The 24,191-nt window shown below is 38.1% G+C and overlaps 1 protein-coding gene across 8 annotated transcripts in view; it reads left to right on the top strand.

Moving 5' to 3' along the window:
• Window positions 1-24,191, top strand: part of fgf14 (fibroblast growth factor 14) — a 61,465-nt gene that overhangs the window by 25,125 nt on the left and 12,149 nt on the right. For 6 of the 8 annotated variants that reach the window (XM_049727637.2, XM_049727639.2, XM_049727642.2 and 3 more), the window contains 2 exons: window positions 19,454-19,564; window positions 22,165-22,268. In XM_049727637.2, coding sequence (XP_049583594.1) covers window positions 19,454-19,564; window positions 22,165-22,268 — 215 coding nt within the window. The other 2 variants (XM_049727638.2, XM_049727645.2) reach the window with 2 other exon arrangements.

Consider the following 24,191-nt stretch of genomic DNA (forward strand, 5'->3'; position numbering starts at 1 on the left):
AATTCCATGATCCAGGAAGTAGCCAACAAATACTGTTCTAAACGGCAACTATAATTACTAATTTGTTTGGAAGTTGTGCATTTGTGAAGATCTGATGCTCCGTCAAGAAGCAATCTTTCAGCCCGTTTGAAATTTATTGCATGTTGAATGTCTTAAAATACCTCATAATGCATTATTTAACACATTTGTGCATTTGGGTCTGTGCCTTTTGTCATGTTCCATCCATCAAAGTCTTCCCTTTTAGACCTAATTCATTTTGTTGCAACATTCCACCACGCAAATGACTATATGAGTTAGTTGTTTTATTTGTTGATCATTTAGCAAACTCAAGTCTTGTTAGCAATTGATATTACAATGAAGATGTTCACCGAATCTTTGTCAGGTTTGAGTGAGTGATGGCAACTAGGAATCATTAAATCTCTTTCACTCAAAAATGAACATGGACGAGGATGAGCATTCCGTAAAAGCTCAGACTGTGATGCGTTGGGTTCAACATGCAAATCAGGTTTCTGGTTTGTCGTCCTGCATTATTTAATCTCATTAAGCAACAAAATGTTAAGTGAAACTTGTTTTCACTCTAATGAAGTTGGTGCATGAATGCATACAATGGTAGCCGTGTCATTTGGTTAACAATAAAATAATACAAATAAATAATTAAATTAAATTACACTCAAGATGTCTCGGCCAGGGGAAGAAATTCTTTGCAATATTAAGATTATAGCTTTTCTCGTCATTTTTCTAATCTTACATATAACATTTTCTCAATAAATTCTAAGAGAGAAATTTACCAACTTTTTTTCATTACTGAGTTCCATGCTCTTTTGCTGCTATGTTGCAATTTTTGTCGAAATACTAAATTGGCTATCTTTGGGTATTAGTGCACCATTTTTGCTGTCACTGTTATCAATGCCATTATTCTATTGTTGCCGTTTTCGCTTTCTCTATCACTACCACTGTATCGCCTCTATTATTATCATTATTGGCGGTATCGCTATTGCCACTTCCTCTTTGGCTATTGCTCGTACTATTACCACTAATGCTTCTTTTTGCAATTGTCTGCCATTGCTTTTGCTATTGCAGCTGCGTCCATTGCTTTTTCTATTGGCTGTTATTGGTGCTAGGGCTTGCTAAAGTCATCTCCTCCACAAATACCACAAAAGTTTAGTTGGACTGCTTTGCACCATCAAGTGAGCTTTTCTAATTGAAGGTGTTTATTCTAAAAGGCCAGTGGATATTTTCAAATGGATTGGAGTATTTTCTGATTGCCAAGGCTTGCTAGAGCAGGCCTGATTCTGTCTGGGTGATTTACACCACTGCCGTGTTGTCGTCTTCCAGCGCCTTTTAACACATAAAGCATGGGCAGGGTTGTGGGGAGACTCGTCCGTGCGTGATGAATTACCTGGTGTTTACGTGCTAACACACGTCAAAGTGTTGCTGTCACATTGTGTGCAGGGCAGTGGCACAACAGCCTACGAGGGCTTTCCTCATGCTAAAGGGAAAAAAGCTGATGAGACGTGAATGGATAACTGTTGGAGTCAGTGACAAACGCAGAAAAAAGCCATTAATTATTTGCCGTATGCTAAATATGTATGTATACTGTACTGTATTAGGGATTACCTTTAAAGCATATTCAATTACTGTATTTATTATATTTGTATTTACATTAGTATTGCGTATTACTACCATAATAATAATAATAAATAATAATGTTGATAACAATATTCTAATGATAATGATCATGAATTTATTAAAAATTGATTAATTGGCTTGAAGATACCACATTTTGCTTTTGCTTGTGTGATGTTCATTTTGACTAAGGTTACCTTACCTTAAATATAAAGTTACTTATCAAAGGCAATAATGAAACAGCAATGTTCCACCTGCATACTTCTCACCTTGGTCGGACCAAAACATCATGAATATTCAACACAATCCGCTTTTTATTCCAGCGCACTTCACATCAATGTGTGCCCTCTGTGTGCTAACATCCTAATCTCGGAGGCGGACGTGAACTATGCTTCAAATAAGATGAAAAATAAACAGGGACAACTTCAGATGGAAATAACTTTGCTCTCCGGCAAATGCACGTTACTGTATTTTCACATTTGCAGTAACTATGACACTGGAGCTAAATCGGATTTAACCTTCTGTCAGTCATTTATTTTCAATTCTTTCATAAGTGCATGTTTGTGTCAAGAAAAAACTTACCGAGCTACAACTGCACCATATTATGTATTTGTTTAATACTGATATTAAATTTACTGCATATATTAATTACAAGTTACTTTCACAATTATACTTTTTTTAAAAAAAAGTATTGATCTAGCAATACTGTGGTAGTGCATGTAAATATGAAATAATACACAGCATTAATGCTCTTTTCAGAAAAAAAATAAACGACTATAATTTTTCTGTAGGATATACAAACACATCATATTGTTCTGATTTTAAAATTGCTTTTACACGAATATTCTAGTTACACATATTTTCGATACGTAGTATATTACAATGAAACGTATAGCCCAATCAATATAAGTTGATCCTCTATTGTATTATTGCCTCTGATAGAATTTTCTTTTTCTTTCTTTTCTTTATATATATATATCTGGTAAAGGTGTGCCTAATGTCTGCTAAGTGCACTTCCGCAACAATGGCTTCTTACTCAAGCAACATGGTTCCTCTGTACTTAATCAGCTAATGCAGTCTTGTGGGTTGACTCGTGGCGATGAAATCCCACTGATGCCCGTGCTGAGCGCCTGTCCCGCTTCGACCCATCCATTTACTCCCTTCTCTACCCAAAGGGAGCGTGCTTGTGATGACATAGTTTCTTTGGGAATGGAGCGGAGTTTTCAAAGCGCTGTGGGAGGAAAGAGTGGGTGGGAAAGTAGTGGGAGGGTTTTTGGAAGATTGCATTGGAGATGCCTGTACCAAGAATGAAAGAAGAAGAACAGAGCTTCTTTTCCCAAAGGTTTATGTAACCACAATGTGTGTTGTGATGGTGCTACATTTCTTAGCATCACCCCCAAATGTGACAGAGAGTAAATTAGTGCATATATTGCAATATTTTGGGCAGTGGGAGTGGACACCAAATGATGCAGCACACCGAACTAAATGTGATTCGGCTCCTTTAGTGTATCGTTCACTAGATTTGGTATAGTTGATATTTGTGTCTTTTTATAAATGGTAGTAAGTATGGACACAAGCCATTTTCTTCTTTAATAATTATTTCAGTGTTAGAAATCACTCCCTGTTCACTAAATAGTGCCCTTTATTTTGTGGTGCTGTTGAAATGTTATCACCAATTTCCACATCTTGAAAATTAGTGAACAACCGATGACTCCAAAATGCAAGATATCGAATTTCATGATGCACTGTACTGACAAAGAAGACATATCATTTATACATAAAGTCATTTGTTTGGGTTCAATTAGTAAAATGCACATCAATAACGTTATATTTGATATTCACTTTGTGGTTATTTCTTCAATATGAAAGGTCCAGCTGCTGATATTGATTTGATTGTGAGACATGAGAGAATCCGTTATAAAGCTGCCATTTAATTGAAGATGTAATGGATGTACTAGTCAAGAAGCTTTTTTTTTCTGTTGTATCTTTGAATAATACAGGCAACATTTTGCATTCATCTAACGTCCCTCAGGGCACTGTCATTGATCCACTCTCATTTAGAAAGATAATTGAACAAATCTTATAAATCAGACTTTCCCCAAAATGTTCTGGTATTCTTAAATTACCTCTAATTTTGCATTTTACCCAAATATCAGATTAGCACACATTATGTATTTTAAACCCTGCTATAGATTTAAAATATCCCATTGCATTATTTAAACTCTTGGGACTTAATGATTCTTAATCATATCATCAGTTATTTTTGCATTGATGAAACCATAATAAGAGCACACATTACTACATGTTTATCTGCTTATTACAATTGTTCCATGATGAATACCGGCATTGTTCAGAGGGACGCGACAATGGTCTGCGTAAAACAGATGAGTCAAATCAATCTAAATCAAGATCATTGATTAGGTGAAACATTTCCCTGAGTAGACATTGACGACCTGTCAGAGGTTGATGAAGGAATCAGCCTTTTGTTTCTGTATTACCATCTAGTATGTGGACCTTTTATGCACGTATCATGCATGTTACTATCCCCGCAGCAAAATCCCCGACCCCTCCCTTCCCCGTTACTTCCCCACTGTGGCTATTTTTGGCATTGACTGTTGAAAGGTTAACTTAGTATGTATTGAACGTGGAAACAATAGCTCAAAATAATAAACATGCATCCTCTGGGAAATACATTTCACATATGTGAAAATTTTGCTCTTTGAGTGGTTGTTGGATGTATGGTGTTATTTTTTTTTTGTGTGTGGTAGAAACAATGTGCTACTTTTCTTTTGTGAACTTTAGATGCTTCATGTCCCATTTTGTATCGCTTTATTGAAAATACTTCTTTCTCGTTTTGTTCACAAGCTAAGCATAGATTAATACTAGTCATAAAACTGTGTATTGTGCGTGTCATGTTTACTTTTTCTCAAACCCTTGTTAAGATTTCCCAAGGTGTCTTCAGTGTGTCTAAACACTATCATTTCATCTACAAAGCAAAACAATTAATAAAATTGTGTACAATACAGTTAGCAGTATATGATAGTGATTGACTGATTCCAAAAATAGAACTTTCGGAACTGAATAGTCTAGCCAACCTATGACCTTCACATGGAGGCTTTCTCATAGTCCACCACATAAAATTACTGAAGCAAAGAATGTATGTGTGCACCTTGACAGTAGATCTTGATGGACTTGACATGAATGCTGCTTCAATAAATACTTCTTTCACATAGTCGTGATTTAGGATGTAAGGTAAGCCGTATATCCTCTGGATGAAAACATGACTTCACGATCGGCCTCATCGTCGTGTCCAAATAGTGTTCTATTAAACTTTGCAAAGTAAAGTGACTGCCTTGAAGCATTTTATGAACTTCAACAGGTCAATAATATGATGCCCGCTTCCACACCGTGTCGTTCATATTTTAGTTCTGGTGTGTCACTTTGGTGCTAGGAGTAATTACAGATGTGTCAGTCCTTATTAGGCTCTGACAGTGGACATGCAAATTAAAGTATGATGATAACCATAGAACAGGAAATGAAAGCTACAGAGATGTAGAGAATATCACCTGCTATTCGCAGGGGGATTGGGAGGGGGGTTAAACCCCAAATTTCTTTGATAAAATGATGATAAATATTCAATATGGGGTTTCCAAATGGAGGAAAAATATCCCACAAAAACAGTTTGTACTGACTTGTCTCCTTTTGAATGATTCCAAAAGGTAATTTAATTAATGTGTATTGTTAAAAGACGATGTGAAACAGTTTTGTGTCTATTTTGTTGAACATCTAATGTTGTTGAAATGAAAGGTCAAGGAACAAAAAAAAAAGCCCATCATTGTAACTCTTAGATGCTCTCAACTTAATGGAGGCGCATTGTGTAAATGCCAAATTGCCGTAATATATTTCATTGATATTTGTGTTGCTGTTTTCCCAAGCAAGCCCAGGAAAGTCTAAAAAGTAAAAAACAAAATGAGATCATTTGCTGTTTTAGAGCTATATTGATCACTAAATACTAATATCTGTTCCCGACATAAAATCAAGCATGCTGTTTCACACGGACCAAGAGCAGCCAGCGTAATAATAGTAGCGCCCTGCACCACTCCCTGACGGTTATTGGAAATTTTGTCTCCTCAGGCTGTGATCTATATGGGCCACTGTTACGTAACATGGAAATGAAGTGACTTCACGCGTTCTAATACTGCTCACTTTTTGATTGACACTATCAGAAATGTAAAAATATGCTTATTACTGTGCTAGTAGAACTGCAGTCATACTGAGAAATGTTTTCCATATGCTGACTCTATTGCTGCTATAAAAATTGTAATTAATTAACTATTTTTTTGGGTTCACTATATGATGAATAAAAAAAATACCGCTTATTTAAATCACCTAAAGACCATGCACGTTGACAAATGCCTTTTTTTTCCCTTATTTATTCTTCCAGAGATGTACCTTGCTGCTTGAGATATTTCAACTTTTTTCAGCACAAATAACTTTTTGTTTTCAGTAGTACAATTTCATGTTAAAAAAAACCCAAAACTTAATAGTAATAGTTTAGGAATAGAAATACCGAGCACTACCACATCCCCAGTTATGACGGTGTGAACACTTTTGCAATATTATCACAGATGTTTAGTTTGAATTCCCCTCTCTAGAGGATTTCTCTTTTTTTTCCTCCCCCAACTGAGTTGTTAAAGGTTATAGGTCAAATTAAGGAGGGGGTACAAGCTTTAAAAGTTTGAAAAATTTGAATTTTCATATTTTTATCACAAAAAATTTGCATTGAAACAGGAGTGTGTAGACTTTTCATACCCAGTGGATGGCATCATTAGCATTAGCAATCTATCACTCAACCTTTTAAAACCAAGAAATAGTTCGGCCACTAACCGTTAGTTGGACAAACAAGAACAAGAAGACATAATTTATTTTTTGGAGCCTTGGCAAAAGTTTTCATGAGATATTCTAGTGTTAGTCAATCAACACATGATCAAATGTGTCTTTGTATTTTTACACTGTGCTTTATTATGACAAATGAAGGCTTCTCAGTAGTGTTGTCATTGACTTGTCACAACCGTGGAAACTTAATAAATGAGAGATTGATAGATTTGATCAAGTGATTCATTTGGACTCTGGAGGGGCTGCCATTATCAGATGGAGATGTCAAAACAGAGCAAGTGTGACGTGACACATTAATGACTACTTGGAGGCTTATTCCTTGTCCTACCCTTCACTTTTTTTTATTCTTATTTTAGCTATGGGGAAGTGATTGAACTGTAACATCCAGTTTGGACACAGCACTTTTTTCCCCCCTCCATCCGATATAAGTGATCTATGTTTAATTCATGATACCGCTCCACGCTGTGTTGGCCCTCGGCAAATTGGGCTTGATGGGTTTCCATTTAGAGGTTGCCCCTTTTGCTTGTTTCGCCGCTGAAGTCGACCATGAGGCTTGTAGTCTTAAGATGAGTGGAAGAGAAGAGAGACAAGCATATAGATGAGTGTGTGAGAGTGTGAGATCCTGCAGTAATCCTGCTGAGCGCCATACTGTCCTCTAGCGGCCGAGTGGTAGTGCGGCATGTGCAGCAGAACATGTTCTGTCATCATCTAATAGTTCAATGTTTCTAATTTTTCTTGAGTCAACTAGACACATATTTTTCATAATTTCTTAAAGTTCACCAGAAAATTCTCACAAAAATTATGTACAGTGTACTAAAATAATGATCTCAATTTACTGACAAATGAATTTATTTTGACTGAAATCTGGCCCTATTTAGATGAGCACAAAGATATTACGCTGAATCAATGGCAACAGGATGTTACACAGGTTTAATGATTTACTTTCTGCCATCTATTTGAATAGAATATAATTGTCCTGCCTGTAAATGGAAGATGCATTATTTATTAAAAATTAATATTAATTTTAAGGCTTAATTGTTCTGAAAATTAATATCTGTGATAGTGTAATTTTTACGATTTCAACACCAGACAGGACATGTGATAAAATGTCTCAAATTTATTTTAAATAAAGTTAAAAATTGCGCTATTAGAGATGAGACAGATAGATATAAATGGACTGACAATGCCACTTACCACAGCTAGAAGTGAACCCACTGGTGGCCATCTTAAATCACCACTCACTAAGCACGCCTAACTTGAAATTACATTTAAATGATATCTTCTCAGATGAATTAATTCTCTTATCAAGTAGGAGAAGTCCCAACGTCCATGATTGGTCTGTCGCCATTCCGTTTGGCTGTCTCATACCTGCTATGAATCTCATTTTAGTGTTGATATTATATTTAGTAGAATGACATCACTCACATCTGTGTCACCTCATTGGCTTGCAAAGTGTCACCATCAGTGTTCCATAAATGTCTTTGCGCATCGTATATTTTCCTTCGATGCGGACAACCACAATGTTGATGTAGCCTCGGTTAATGGCGCCCGGGGTTGTAATGTTAGCCTTTACAGACGTCAGTGTTTGATTCTCCATTTGCAATGGGCTGCCTGTTGCCTCACATGTAATAGCGCTCCATTTCTCCCATAAAAACATTTCACATGTTTTATGGTGATCACAGCGTTCTTTCTTTATTGTATTCTCAGATGTTTAGTCGATATGACTGCATTGTTTTGTCATTATTCCGGTCATCTTGTGCCCGTGATACATTTTAAAAACGTTTATTGTTAATTGTCATTGAGGTGTGAAGCTTGACTGAACCGAATTCAACACAAGCCTTATTAGCTTTTATCACTTACTGCTGCATGGCCATCTGTGTTTATCTTTGCAATATGCAAATATAAATACTGTATACAGTGTGTGCGTGTATGTGTGAGATGAAGTGATGCTTCCGTCTTGACGCAGTCACACAGCTTATGCTGGCCTTATTTTCTGTATTTCATATGGATTAACCGGTAACCCCCCCCCCCCCCCCCCCCCCTCCTATCATGAAACACACTAACACATACAGCCTTCACTTGCTTCAATCATTGATTCATATTTATTTTTTCCAAGCATTACTGGGCTAATATTTAGTTTCCATGCAAATCCCACATACTCCATGCAGTTGTCACTTCCAACTAATTGATATTCTCCCACGTAGCTGCGGGCTTCCCAAAGGAATGCCAAACCGCTGACAAAGCTCGCTGCTCCTCCTTTACTGCTGCATCTTTAAAAATTGGATGTCGACAATATGGATATGTGATCAGAATGCGGATGAAATGCCATCTTGCTTGACTTACTCGTTATGTGCCACTCTGATGAAAGTAATTGATTCCATGGAGTGGCTCATAAAAGCCCTATTATGCAACAAATATCAGAATAAACAAAAAATGTCAGGGAAGCTGCTGTGCTGGAAGTGTTACTTTTTTATAGATGTAAATCTTATTTGGAAATGTATCTCCTGGTTCTCTCTAGCACAATGTCCATGAGCAGTATATGACCTTTCCCGTCCAAAGTTATAGCAATCAGGTCATCGTGTTGTCATCACAGTTCAATCAGGATGCTCCCAGGGTAACCAAGCCACTTTGCCCCGAAAATTTTCCATTGGTTCCCTCCCACGCAAGGGCAGCCAATGTAAGTATTAACAAGGTAATTCAAGCGGCAAGTGGGCTATTTTTGAGTGGCACTTGCTGTATTTCATTAGAGTCCCTGTTGGAGGTCTCCACGCTGCAAGCTATGCTTTAATCTTATGCTGGTGAGGAGGGGAGGGGGGAGTGAGTGAGGGGTTGGGCAGTGCTCTCGAGAGGGAGACAAATTGTAATGTGGTTCAAGATTATCTCCCAAGGCACAAGTGAATAGCTGGCAACCATTATGGGATGTACATTTCAATGATTTTATGACACATCGTCACAAGATGATGAGCCGGCGAGTTAAAGGTTTGCCGTGGGGGTCACCATGCCCGCTGTCCACTCTGGAACATTCTCTGGAGAATGTACAGTGAATTATAGGCGGACACCATTGGCTCCTCAGCGTGTTCTATAAAACTGTTAAGCTGAGCATCATTCAAGCATTTGAATGTGACACTAAAGTGCAAAAAAACACTGCTTACCCTAATTGTGATTTACACACAATTCCCTCGCTTAACACCCGCTATTGAGGCTGCACCTTCTTTTGTAATGTGTCACAAAATAATCGAAATAAAAACATCTGAGTTAATCCATCAAATGTACTCATGTTGTGTACCTCAGGCATCTCTTGCCTGTATTGCGTGGTGATAAAGGAACGCAGCCTGGAGGCAGAGCGGCGAGAATCATCAGTCGGCTTGTTTATCTGACTTGTGGCGGCTGACATTTTATTGTGGCGTCGCTGCAGGACATTGAACTGGCGATAATGTCATTTCCTTAAAGCAGATTGGATTAGAACATTTGGTCCTGATGAGCTGAGTTTACATCCGATTCTATTGCATCTGTGTTTTTACATACTGGTCATTTTCCATACACGGGTATTCAGTTTACTGAGGGCCAAGAATATCCTCACGTTAATTGTGTATTCATAGTTAAGCGCGACGGAACATTTTTAAATGTATTAATGGCCTGTTTGACAGTCATATAAGATCAGTTTTACTCCCTCACTGTTTCAATTTTCACCCATCCTGTCAAAAAAGCAATAAGGGAATCTGTGCAACTGTGGTGACAGTTCTGAGAACAGTTTCAAGCTCCCTCATTAAAGCTGGTTTCATTATCCTATGAAAAAATACACACAAATATGAGACTCTTATAGAGTTTGTAAACAATGTGGTGTGTTTTAGCTTGTTTGCTTGAAAACGACAGTCAGCATATGGTAACGTAGGAATGGACATGAAAAACTCAATCTGCATGATCGTAAATGTTAAAATAAAACAATTTGAGCTCACTGTTCATCCAGCTGGAGCAGCCAGACAGTCATCCGTGTGCCTCAATTATGGACAAATAAATGAGACAATCACCTGAGGTGGAATATGTAAAAGTTGGATTTGGAGAACTGGACTTCCAGCGATGAGGCCGACCCTTCAGCCGAGTGTAACACTGACTTGTTAACGGCAGCTATAGTTGACCAGTTTTAAGATTCCTTACCTTAAAAGATTTTCCTTGATTTGACATATCCAAAGGTGTTTATAACTTTAACCAAAGTGTCCAAATATTTCATGTGACGAAACAGTCAGTTGAGACTGCACGTATTTGGTGTAGTAGGTAAGCAAATGAACACAAAGCGCTCCAGGCCTGTCAAATTATCTGTAATCATGTTAACTCCGAGTAGAAGCAGTATAAATGCTGGGATTGAGGATGGAGAGGGTTGGCTTTCGGCTAATGTGAGCTTTGGAATGGGACAGACATGGACACTCGGACATTTACATACAGGAGGAGGAAAAATGTAGGTATGTGACTGATTGTGGTCCTTTTTTTTTTTTAGGTGGCACTTGAATGCAGAATTTCTCTTTTCCATGTGCTGGAACATGTAGAATTAATAATTAACTAATATTTTATATTGAATTTGATAACAATACCGCTTGCATGTTTGTTTTCTTTCTGCGTTTTAATGTTGCCTTTCTTTTGATTTCATAATACCGTCAAAGTTATTTAAATACATCCGGTAACGAAACAGCCGTAGGTTTACTGTAAGTCAAAATTGCAGACTGCTACTGACTAAAATATGTTGGGGTGTAGTTAATCATTTGGGGGCCTGAGGCAAACTCAATAATTAGGCCCTCCACCTTTGTAAACCACAAGGATTATTAATATTTATTATTATTACCGACAAAAGTGAATTTGGCAAAGTTTTACAATATAAAAAGCCTTTAAGATACATATTGTGGATTATTTTTTTAACATGAATTGTTGCAATGCTTCTACTGTATTAAAAAAAAAAAATCACTCTTCTTGTTTGTCACTTTCCACATCATATCCACGCAGCAGGGCTTCTCCAACTAGCAAGAACATCGGTTACACACATTGTGTGTCACAGTGAACATGGTTGAATCTTTTGGTAGTTTTAATAAACGATTTGTTTTGTTTTGGGTAGAATTCAAAAGCTGTAATCATTTGTGCCTCTCAGGTTGATGAAAGAATTAGCAATTAGAATTAGGGTCAGTCAGGTGCTCTAGGCTGTCAAATTGTTCAGAGGGATTAACGGAGCAAGAACAAGTCGGATATTTTTGTGTTGCTAGGCACTCTTTGTGAAATTTGTGTGGATATTTGTACCCTGTGGTGTGGGTCAGTAGAAAAAAATGGCACGTGCAGAAGTCACGCCAATCTTATCTTTGTCGAGAGCCACATTGCAGTCATGGTTTTCCTCAAAGCTTGTTTTGACAGTAAAACCATAAAAGTGTACGATTGCCTCATAATAATATCGCAACTATATACACAAACACAAAAAATTGATAACCTGGAAATTAGAACTTAAGAAAAACAGTTCAATGGTTGTTCAATTTATATTGAAAGGGGCTGAGTAACAAGAAATGCTTGCAACATCTCAACCTCATGAAAAGTGAATGCAATTTTCAACATAGGTGCAGATCTTAGCAGTGAATGATTAACTTTTTTTAACATGATTATGCAATATGGCTAACCCACAGGCCTCAGGTTTTGACAGCTACATTTCAAGGTGTTCATGCTCATTCCCTTCATTCCTCAATTGCTGTGCTCTCCTATGGGTTAAAAACTGAGGTGAAATATCATGTCTGTCAAGCCCTGTCAGGCTTCAGCTTGATTTCTCCGCTTCCTCAAGCAGAGCACTCTGTCCCAGTATGATTAGATGAATAGATTGTGCACGCAGTGTCTCTGTCGCGGTCTGACAGTGTCCGCTGCTGGCTGCAGCCTTTTACTGCATCCTCCAATTGGTGCAGCATCAAAATCGCTGCACGTGTTTACCAAAGTGGTGTTCACTGCTCACACGTGAATATAGCTGTCTATACTATAAGCCTGCTTGTGTGAATTTTAATTCCCTTATCAGCATGTTCAACTTGATGCATTTTTTCTCAAATCCCATCTATCTTATGGAGGAACGACAATGTTTTCCCTAATGAGAATAGATGACTCTAAATGAATGAACAGCTGGATTCAACAGGTGCATGTGGAGACCCCCAGGGACAACCCTCTTTCACCTTCCTCTGCCTTTGTAGCCTAGAGCTTTTAATTACAGACACAAACAGCAGATGGCTCTCTCGAGTTTTAATATGGATGCCTGTGATTTGCTGCCATGCTGGTATTTCCCCTGCCAGTGTGATTATATATACTATATATATTTATATCTATCTATATATATCTGTATATATGTATCAGGATGTTATGTTTATGAATGAAATAGCCTCCACAATGTCCTTCACCACTCACATTCGTGGAGTTGCAATTTGTCTGTCTGCATCTGGGATCAATACACACACACAAAAAAAGCATTTGACTGCCTGCGTCTCGAAGTAGACCTGCTTTTTTCTGTCTGAAAATTAGCTGCATTTTTTCTCAAGTTAACAGAAGTGCTAGCGGATGAGACAGAAATGCCCAGTGAAGTGTAGTTCATCTACTAACTTCACAAACCATTGCCCCTGCAGGAAAATGACAATCCTTCTACCATGCGTAGACTACTTTGTCACTAAATCAGCAAGTGCCCAGATGAGCGCAGCACAAACACGCTGGATTTGCGCTGGTTACGCCTGTTTTTACACCAAAATAGGGCTTTTAGTGTCATTTCTGTGGGTATATCGCTGTCCGTGGTGCTGAAAACACAGTTGGCTTTTTGTATGGTCGGACTGAAGGCTGTACCGACTTTTTTTTTTTAGGATGAATCACGGAATTCAATTACAATTTTTCATGAGAAATAATACATTTTAATCGCATTGTGTAATATTATTTATCATATTTTTTATATAAAATATTTACATTCCAAACTGTTTTGGCGACATTCAAGAGCCTAAATTGCAACATTCAATACTAAATGTTTTCAAATCAATACTGTTAGTCAGTCCACACCAGTTTGTTGTTATTATTAAGCTCGTTCATTTAAAGTTGCAACTCCACCACTATAATATATCCCCTTCTGTTCAAGCGTTTCCTAACGAGAGGGGAGGGGGAAATGTGGGGTGGGGGACTTGTTGATTGCACTAGTCTACGTAACGACTTCCGGTATATCCTAAGAAGCGCTCCTCCATTTAAACTAATTCCGGTGTTTGCGCACACATTTTAGCCTGTCACGCTGTGTACACGTCGTCAGTCCTGCTTTGGCCTCAGCTTGTGTGGTCCTGTTATATTATTTCTTGTCGTTTTTCTTTTTTATTGCACCGGTGGTTCTGTCGCATCTGGACTTTTCTTGAACGTCTGAAAAAAAAATTGCATTACCGTAAAAGGTGGATGTATTGCTCCGGAACAAACTTTAAATCCGCGTAGATGCTCTTTGTGTGCACATGCACGAGCGTCACTTAAACAGCGGCGTGAACGCGCACAATCGGCTGGCAGTGGGAGGAGGAGAGAGGACAAGCCCGGCTGGTGAAAAGGAGGGAAAAAAAGAGTGCATTTGCCTCTCAGCACGCTGCAAGACGCAACTGGACCTTTTCTTATTTTTGTTTTTAGTATTAAAAAATGTGAATATAAATATTGTATTGGATACGTCTTTTAAGGGAGCGCGTGTTCTCCAAGACTGTTTCCCCCCCTTCTTCATTCATGCGGAATTACGCACGATTTCCTGGATGATCATCAACACAATTTAATTTTTACCATGAGGTGTTTGGACAGCAAAGAGACTTCTCATTCTTCTTAATTAATAATAAAGTGATATTTCACACTATACTGGACCGGAGCGGACTGCTCACGCCGCCACCATGCCGGGACCCTGACCCGGTGGCCGGGGAGGGGAGCCGTTTCGTGCCCACACCGCCGGTCCCGGTGCGCCTCCCGGCCAAAGGCTGATCTTGACCAGCCATGGCCGCTGCCATCGCGAGCGGGCTAATCCGTCAGAAGAGGCAGGCGCGGGAGCAGCATTTGGACCGGCCCTCCACCAACCGGCGTCGGAAAAGCCCCAACAAGAACAAGGGGCTGTGCAACGGCAACCTGGTGGACATCTTCTCTAAAGTGCGCATCTTTGGCCTCAGGAAACGCAGGCTACGGAGACAAGGTGCAAGTTTTGCCACGCAGCCACTGGTTGATTGCCACTCCCTTTCCAAGCTACACATGATCACGTCGATGCGTTTGGCGCGTGCGTAAAAGGTGATAAAACACTGAGCACGTTTGCCGCATGTGAAGAGCTGTCATGTCCTGCATGGTCCACGGTATGGATGGGGAAAAGGGAATGCAGAGTAACTATAGATACACGATTATTGTAATATTTTCATAGTACTATCACAATAATGTGATGCGCTATATTAAACATGCATAGCAGTAAAATCACAATGTTTAACTAATGAAGTAAAACTGTGCTCTGACCAAGTGAATTTGTCAAATTAACTGGGGGGGTTAAGTTAGAAACCACTAACAATAATAATTAACTAAGCAAAAGTTACATTATACCTTCAGAAATGTAAATCTTTACTGTTGTATTGCACAAGCATATCAATGTCTGACTTGGAAGCTCAGTGAGAAGCAGTGTTGTTACAATTTCTAAAAAAATGACTTGGTTAGTGTTAATATTGCTGGAATGCAAAGTGCAATAAATCTAATTTATAAAGAAATATAGTTTTACAGATTCTGGTGTCAGCCATATTTGAGGAAGTATCGCCATATTTGTGAATGTTATTGAGTCCTTGCACAAACATTTCACCTGGAAAAATAATCTTATATGGCTCCAGGGGGGGAATTATCAAGAGATGTTTAGGACAGCTCAACCAGTCTGAATATTTTTTATTCTGATAAATATAGTTAACTTTCACCAGATTTAGACCCTGTTGCTCCGGGCATGCATTGTTTCTCCGACTTACGCATTTCAAGGACCATTTTGCCGTTGACGTTGCAATGTTCCGCGCCCTATTGTTGGAATGGTGGAAGCTAGGGATCAGATGTTGCCCTTACAGGCCCCATGTGGATTAAAATGTGTTTATGTGCGTCAATGTGCTTTGCACGTGTGTGTGATGTCAAATAGGGAACCCATCTGGAGACGGGTCAGGGTGCTTGAAAATGGCAGATGCAGATTGGTGTCGTCCTCTGTAACCTCAGTGCAAAAGCCTCACCCATCTCGATTAGTGTGTGCGTGTGTTTGTGTTTGTGCATTTACAGATGATAACCTAGTTTTCAATCTCTACTTGCTGTTCATACACTAGATTACGTTAACCGTTATGGCATCTGTAGGAGATTTTCACCCCATTTAGGTTGTGTTAAGTGAAAAAAGAGGATATTTAAAGCACTTCACAAAAAACAACACATTTTGTCTTGAGTGGCAAGTTATGCGGAAATTTATTGAAAAGTTTTGTTCCCACATTTAGCTTAGCATAAACAAATACAATTCCTTCATACAATTCCAGTGACTGCATAGTCAAGTCTTATTTGTATGTTTTTGAAAAAAGTGAATACAAGTTTAAAAAAAAAAGTAATTCCTCTATTAAATTGGTCATTGAAAGTTTAAAAATGATTTTCCCACATTTTACGCGGGTGTCTTTCCAATAAAATTATAATTTTTTAAAGATATGTAAGTAAAAGAAAGTGTCGCCTGTGTTGTGTGCAAAACTACAGATTTTTCCCTATTTGTTTACATTTACAATCAAATTCCTGTGACGTGTTCCTGCAGAAACTATTTAAAAAGCTTGACATAAACTTCCATTTTTAATCCCTAGTATGGTGAAAACTTGTAAAACCTTCACTTTGTTCCAATTTTAAACTCATTCTTCCTACCAGGTCCCATGTTTGTTACTACTTGTCAGCCATATTTCCAGAGTGTAGAAGTACCTTAGAATTCTCAGTCCCCCGCCACTTGAGTAATCACCTTGGTAGACATTTATACATATTTTTTAAGCACATCTATTTTTGATTGTGTCCACAAGGCTAACGATCACACAGATTTTTAGGATTAGCCTCATGTAAATCCGATTACACTCAATCTGGCTCAATTAAAACAGTAGATTATTAGATTATGAAAAATATATAGGAGTATTAGATTAGCTTTTGTAGTTGTTGGTCAAATGAACAGTAGCTCCAAATCTTGTTCACATCCAGTATAAATCATTACGAGGACATTAAGAATCCTAAGAATTGTACCGGTTATCTGAAACACTTTGTCTGAGCTGAGGTCAGTGGTTACGTCATCCTTAACATTAGAAAAAATGCTGGATTCGAACAGAAATCTGACCCAAGGGATTTGTGGTAGCTGAGGTCAAATCTAAGATCAATAAACAGCTATTGTCCACAATTTACCATCCATAATTATTGATGGACTTCATCAAATGTGAGAAAATTGTTCTCTGTTGAAGTAAAAACCCTTGCCATTGGGACATGTGGGTTTCTTCTGGTACGGGTGGGGGCACAACTATGCAAGACCTTCTCAATGCATTTAATAATATTTTAAGGCAGGGTCCTAAATTGTACGAGTTCACTCTCTCCTGACTTCACAATGTGTGCAAAATCCCCCCCTCCCTGTTGCACATATAATCGAGCCACTTTGTTCCGGTGTCCACTTGGGGAACCTGACGGTTTTGGTGACATAACATTGATCCTAAGGTGCCGAGCCGTAGCATAAAGCTTGGAGCAATGTACAAGCAATACTGTCGCTTCTATAAATTCTTCTCATGCTTCTTTTTGGGTAAGGACAAATATTCACATGCGATATAGAATATGGTTTAATCTGAAATTGGAAAATACATTGCTTGACCTTAGAAAATTACTACAGATGGAAATATGTGATTTAAAATGGCTTACCTTGCGTGCCATGGGTCACTATTTCCAAAATGGTTGTGGAGCCACGGCAGATTTTTGATGGGAATTGTCAGTAGTGGGCAGAAGCTACATTGCATTGGCATGTCCTGGAAAGTTGCTTGAGGGATTTTTAATTGTTTTCTTTATAGGGGACCTAATATTCAGTCCACAGACCACAAGAGGTCCCCATGAGGGATGGTAGAAACAGACGTGTCCCCAAACACAAATGCACACAGATGAACTGATCCGGCACACTACCTACGATTACACATTATTTAATGGTAGCATTTAAAATTATTTTTCTAAATTATACATTAATTAAAGAATATTTTGACTTTTTGATGATGGTTTGAATATTGAGTGTTTTATTTGTGTCTTTTATTAAATTGTAAAATTTTTTTTTGTACTGCAGTTTCTACTTTATTTTTACTTTGGGATTTTTTCACTCTTCTTTTTTGTATTGTATTTTTTTATGTTATGTATTAGTTTTTGTGTGTTTCCTTGCATGTATTAATGAAACACATTTATCATAATAGGTAGGATATTTGGTTGTTAATTTGTTGTCTTTTCGTACATCTATTGTGTTTTGTAGTCTTTTGTTCAGGTGTGCTGGAGTATTTCACTATCAGAACTTTGCTGGGATGTAGTGTGGTCAAGGTCACCGTGACCTTGGATGCTAAAAAATAAATTGTAAAATGCATCCTGATTGATTAACAAACCGAGACAGTATATCAGTAGAATGTTCATCATTTTTTAGTTTTTAATACAACACTTATTTATGTATCTAATATATCAGAGGTGCTGATGAAAGAGTGACTCATCATTTTTTTTTTTCTTATGATAATCTATGTATTTGGACTGTCGCCATGGGAACGGTTCTGATCCATCTCAGGGTGCGACAGGTTGCTTGTATCAGGCGTGTGGGCACCAGCTAGTAGCAGAAGGCTGCAAAAGGAGCTTGCTGACGTTCTCTATCGTCTCATTTCTAAGATGGGTGCTTGCGATGCGACTGTTGCTGCTGCAGACCTTGATCAGCTATTTTTTTTTTTCATGTCTGCAAGATGGATGTGCCACCAGCACAGTAAAAAAAGAAAATGAAGACATTGATTTTATTTCTCATGTGTGATCTCTAAATTACATTCTATATGTATTTTTTTTCTAACTTCTTTACTACACATAGTGAAATAAATTAAATGTACAATTTTTTTATGTTAATTTATAATTCATTCAAATCAGCATGCTATTCATACAAGTCCACCTATGTCGGATTTTCACAACTTCATACAAACTGACTTCGAACACCATGAGTGGTCTAATTATATGGTTTAGTGTACTTTCCAAATTTTATTGTCCGTGTGTTTTGGCAAATATGAAAAAAGTGTACAGATTGACTGCGATGGGTATATTTTATTGTTGACATAAAGCTCCAGTTTCCTTGACATGTTATTTGCGAATTCTACATTGTTGTGCTTGCTGAGCGGCGAACGCTCCCCCACTCGGCTGCCCACCTTATCTCCTTGCAAGGGAAAGGTCTCCAGACTGTTTCAATGTCATCAGCCAACATATCAGCACCACAAAGTGCCTTGGGCTGTACAATGACAGCAGGGGAAAATAGCATTTTTGTGTCCTCTGTGGCCATGTTGTATACTTTTTATACCTCAGACACACGTGCACACACACACACTAGAACATGGTGGTAGGGTTATGCTCCTGTGAAGTTCACCTCCTCTGAGACTTTGTTGGCTGTCTGTGCAATAAGAGTAATGTTGATCCTGTATGACCTACCAGCTGTATGCACACATGAAGGGATAAAAAAATCCATACTCGCATACTTCAATATCTTTGAGTTTTATTAAATGTATTTCTTTACCCAGCCTTGTGACCAATTTCAATAAGGATGGTGTACAAAAAGCTGATATTGGAGGAGATGTTGGGTTCACTATGACAATCAGACGATCGATCCCAGAATCTTTCTCGTGCATTTAGTTTGACTTAATCTTTGCTTTTTTTTTCCCCCTCCCTGCAGATCCCCAGCTCAAGGGTATAGTGACCAGGTTATATTGCAGACAGGGCTACTACTTGCAAATGAATCCCGATGGCTCTCTTGATGGCACCAAGGATGACAGCAGTAATTCCTGTGAGTAGTTGGTTCATTCTCGAACTTTCTTGCTTGATGTTCTTATATGGAGAAACGGCTGTCATTTACTCTCCCTGGTTTCTGGGAGTGGTGATTTTATACATCACATCGGAAACATAAATCATTGATGTTTTATTACGCAATGTAAGTTCAATATTTATTTCCAACATAATTTCTTAGATTCGCTTAATCGTGTTACTCGAACTCGAGCAATCGATGCTGATGGCTGCCCTATACTCAGTCTTAGTCCTCTGTCTGCGTAGTTGTTCCTCAAGTAGTGTGTTCTTTTGTGAGAAACTCTGTTCTGGACCTGCACCTTATTTTAAGGAACTTGAGGTGACCTCTGTTCAGCACAAGATTATTATAGTTAAAAAATATACAATTTGGGGTTAGGGTTAAAAAAAAAAACTAGTGCTTATGAAACTCAAACTAACTAAAAGCAGATTTGACGTTTGTAAGATTTACAAAATTTAAATATGATTGTTTTACATCTGAGTTAATTTGTATTTATTTCCATATTATTGAAGAAGGGCAATCGGAATCGTAGTTTACTTTATTACACAATGCATAGGGACCTTTTATGCTTGCACTCAACTAATGCTTCATATATTAAGAAAATAATACTAAAGAACAAAACTAAAACAAAGCATTTAAAAAATGTAGAAACTAACAAAAGTATAAAAATCTGCTCTAAAAATGAATTAAAAGTAATCAAAAACGATACAAGAAAAACTGACTACTTTCAAAAATCTCAAACCATTATAACTGCTCATGATTTTGCACTTTGCAAAATTTTCTCGACTAGGCAAAATTCATCATCATCACTACCCTACTGGCCAATTAAAATTATTATTAAAAAAAATATGCCAGTCATGCACATTTGGCTGTTTTAATATTGAGCTGACAGCTTTTTCCTTGACAGTTTTTGTGGAGAACAATGGTTTGAGAATTGAAATTCAATGTTTGTCATCGATCTGCCGCACAGACATTGAATGAGCTGATTGTGCAAGAACAGGAATTCATAAAAACATCTTTGCATAGAATCTTGTTGGCAGGCACGTCAAAAAGTCATAACTGGCCTTAGTCCAATAAAATTAGTTTGATGCAGGCCTACTTGGCTGTTAAAATGACAAAAATGTTTCAGGAACAGAAAGCCAGACAGACATGAGTTGCCACATGTTGCCAGGCAGAATTCACAAATGTTAATACCCCTGTAAAAATAATTATATGCCAGTTAAAATCAATATAAAATTGTACTGATTACATGATTTCCTGGGGTACTTGTTGCTATGCAGATTTTATGCAGCCTAATCATCACTTCCCAAATTGGTAAGTAAGAAATTATGTTAGGCCAGTCATGCTGTTTATGCTGGCTAAAGAGTAGGCAGTTTGAAAAGCAAACTAGGTGTCATTGTCTAAAAAACAGCACGCTAATGACACTTGGAGAATTTAAATAATCAACTCCAAGTGCAACCTCTATTAACTTTTATTCACTGCGCAATTTTTCATAGAATCGGATTTTACTCCGTTGTAAATTGTACTGGAAAGGGTAAATCTATTCAACCGTGAGCACATGAATTGAATTTAAATAAATTAACCAAGTGGAGAAATTATAATGTATTTAACATCATTAGCATTTGTAACCTTGATTTATGCTTATGGGTCACAAATGCTGAAACCTCTGAGACGGATGGTTGCCCGGGCAACAGACTGATGCAGGAAAGGGGGTGTTGGGGGTGGGGGGTATTAATAGCTGATTTTGGCACTGTAGCTTTAGGTTAGCTGCTTCTTTTGACTGCTAGCTGCTAACGAGTGACACTTCACATTAGTATGCAGCCAGATGCGATTTGGCACATGTCACTTCACATAGGTTAAAAAGTCCCAACGGACAGTGACGATGCAGGATATTTTCACATTATTAGAATTGTGTATTAAATCCCAAGTTCGTCCATGTGTAGACACATTGAATTATACCTTCCAATATTTAAAAGGAAAAATTGCCAGAAAATTAAGTATAGTAATTATTGAATTCAATTCATTAGAACTGACATGATTCATATTAGGGTATTCGGTTATAATTTCAAAATAGTTTAAAAATGTTAAATAATTCTTTCAAAAATATTTTACCCACTGTTAATGTCGAAAGTATAAAAATAAAAACACTGCAAAGGTGAGTCACAAATGCAGAATTTATTTGCAAGTGCTGATTTAAAAAAAAAATAACAAGGAAGCAAGTTAGCAACCAAATGCATGGATAATTTGCAAAAACCTTATTGATGAAATTATATTTTTATTTACTTTGCTACTATTACTTTTTAAATGTCCCGTACTATCACATTGAATGTTCTCTTGTGTTACACCATAACAAGCAGTGGCCATTAACGTGCAACCACATGTCTTCAATTACAGCAACTACAGGACTATTATATCAACCATGCATCCATGATGGGCCCCAGATACACCAGCAACCATTGAATTAGCAAACTCACAGGAAGTTCTGCAGTTTGAAGTTATTTTAGCTTAGCATCCAGATCCCATCTGAAAGATGCAGTTATTGAGGACTTGACGTGTATTCTTCATTGATATTTTATATATTTCAGCTTTGTTCAATCTCATTCCCGTGGGCCTCCGAGTCGTCGCCATCCAGTCTGTGAAGACGGGCTTGTACATCGCCATGAACGGGGAGGGTCATCTCTACACATCAGTAAGTAAAAACAATTCTGTATATGTCCCATTGTCAAGAAATGTGCTAGCCTTCTGTTAGATAGTTTGTCATAATTGGAATCATCATCTAAAAAAAAAAAAAAAAAATACCGTATTTTCCGCACTATAAGGCGCACCTAAAAACCTCCAATTTTTTTTTTATTTGTAACCTGAGGTTCCATTATAAATAATAACAAAACTGTTATCTTCCCTCTCTATTGCATAATTGTAAACTGGGTTTGAGATTCATGGCTCTTTCAAGGGTAGCTCCAATCAGGTTCCCTGAACACGGGGGGGAAAAGAAAAAGTCAATAATTTGCAAGAGAATAATTGCATTTGGGGGAGCTTTGGGATTCCCATTAGGATAATGTGTGCTCAAATTGATCAGCTTGAATGCCCCCCAGAGATTTTACTCCTTTTAAGAAAGAAGCCAACGTTACATTTTATTGTATTTTCTGCATTTGTGCATCAATCTTTCGATGCGTGAAGAATATTTTCTGAAAACACGGTAGTGATTTACTCACCTCCATGCTGGCAGTATGACTGTGAATGGTTGTGCATATATATTGATGAGCATAAACATTACAAAGAGAAAATGGATGTGCAGTTATTTACTGAAATATATCAAAACAGACGATGTACTTTTTTTGTAATTTCTTCGAGAGTGATACGCGTCTAAAAGGTGCTTTCAGATTGAAATTCCTCATTCCTGTTCAAATTGAAATTTATGAAGCCCAGCTCCAGTGAGTGCAAGGTCTCCTGTTGTGGAAGTTCAACACAGCCTCTTGTGATGTAGACGTTTGTGCTTGCTAACCTCCAGACACATTTGAAGTGGGAATCCATGACGCCGGTGCGTTGTTTTCCCTTATGTGTGGCCCCGCTGATCCATGGACCGGTTATTTCTGCTTGCTAATGGAGGTTGTGATCAAGCCGCCCACTCCACAGGCTCTTTTTAGTGGGGGAAATGGCAGCCTTGCCAGATTCTCTTCATCCTCCTCCGTAAGGAAGGTACAAGCTCTCCGGTCATTATCACTTGGTGAGATTCAGACCGGCCCTTCTAATTCTGCCCATTAGTTGGATTTGAAGGTACGACACATTTTGAGAGAAACTGCTCTGAAGGTTATTTTATTGCAGCTTGGAGTATGGTAAAAAATGTCTGACTCATTGTGGTATCTCTAAATTTGACTTAAGTTTATATAGATTTAAGTTTATATGTACGTATGATTTGACTTGCTTGGATATTTGACACAGTTACTTGTGACTTATTTGATGGCTATGACTTGGGACTTACCTATGACTTGCGATTGTGACTTACGTCCTTCAAAAAAATCAACCACTAAGCCCTGGAAAAAGTGGCTGGGAGAGGGAAATTTGGGTTTCTCTGCTGAAGCTCTCCGTTGTAGGTGTGGTAGGGGATGGATGGATGGATGGATGGATGGATGGATGGATGGATGGATGGATGGATGGATGGATGGATGGATGGATGGATGGATGGATGGATGGATGGATGGACGAAAATTGTCCATAGATTTAAATGGTGAGTGGTTACTTGTCTATACGTGCTCCTGTGATTGGCTGACTTCGAGTCCAACAGAGTTTGACGCCATAACTTTTGATCACAAATGACAAACATTTAAAAATAAATCATACAGTAAAACCTCAAATTTGCAGAGCTCAGTTCTTTAAACCTCAGAAGGTCAAGTGTAGCAGGACTCACTCGCTCAGTTTTTCATGGCCGATGACGCACTTTCACAAGAAGTGAATTAAAAGAGCCATGATCTTTTCTAGGAAAGAGATGATGAACATATTCAATGCTCCGTGGTTGTGCACCATATTCTTTTGTGTGAAAGGCCCACTGGGCACATTGCTTCCGACCGGTATCAAAGCGGCCGAGCGGCCCGGCACAAAGGAAGCAGCTCGGAAC

This window comes from Syngnathus scovelli, chromosome 8 (assembly GCF_024217435.2).
Source record: "Syngnathus scovelli strain Florida chromosome 8, RoL_Ssco_1.2, whole genome shotgun sequence".
NCBI lineage: Eukaryota > Metazoa > Chordata > Actinopteri > Syngnathiformes > Syngnathidae > Syngnathus > Syngnathus scovelli.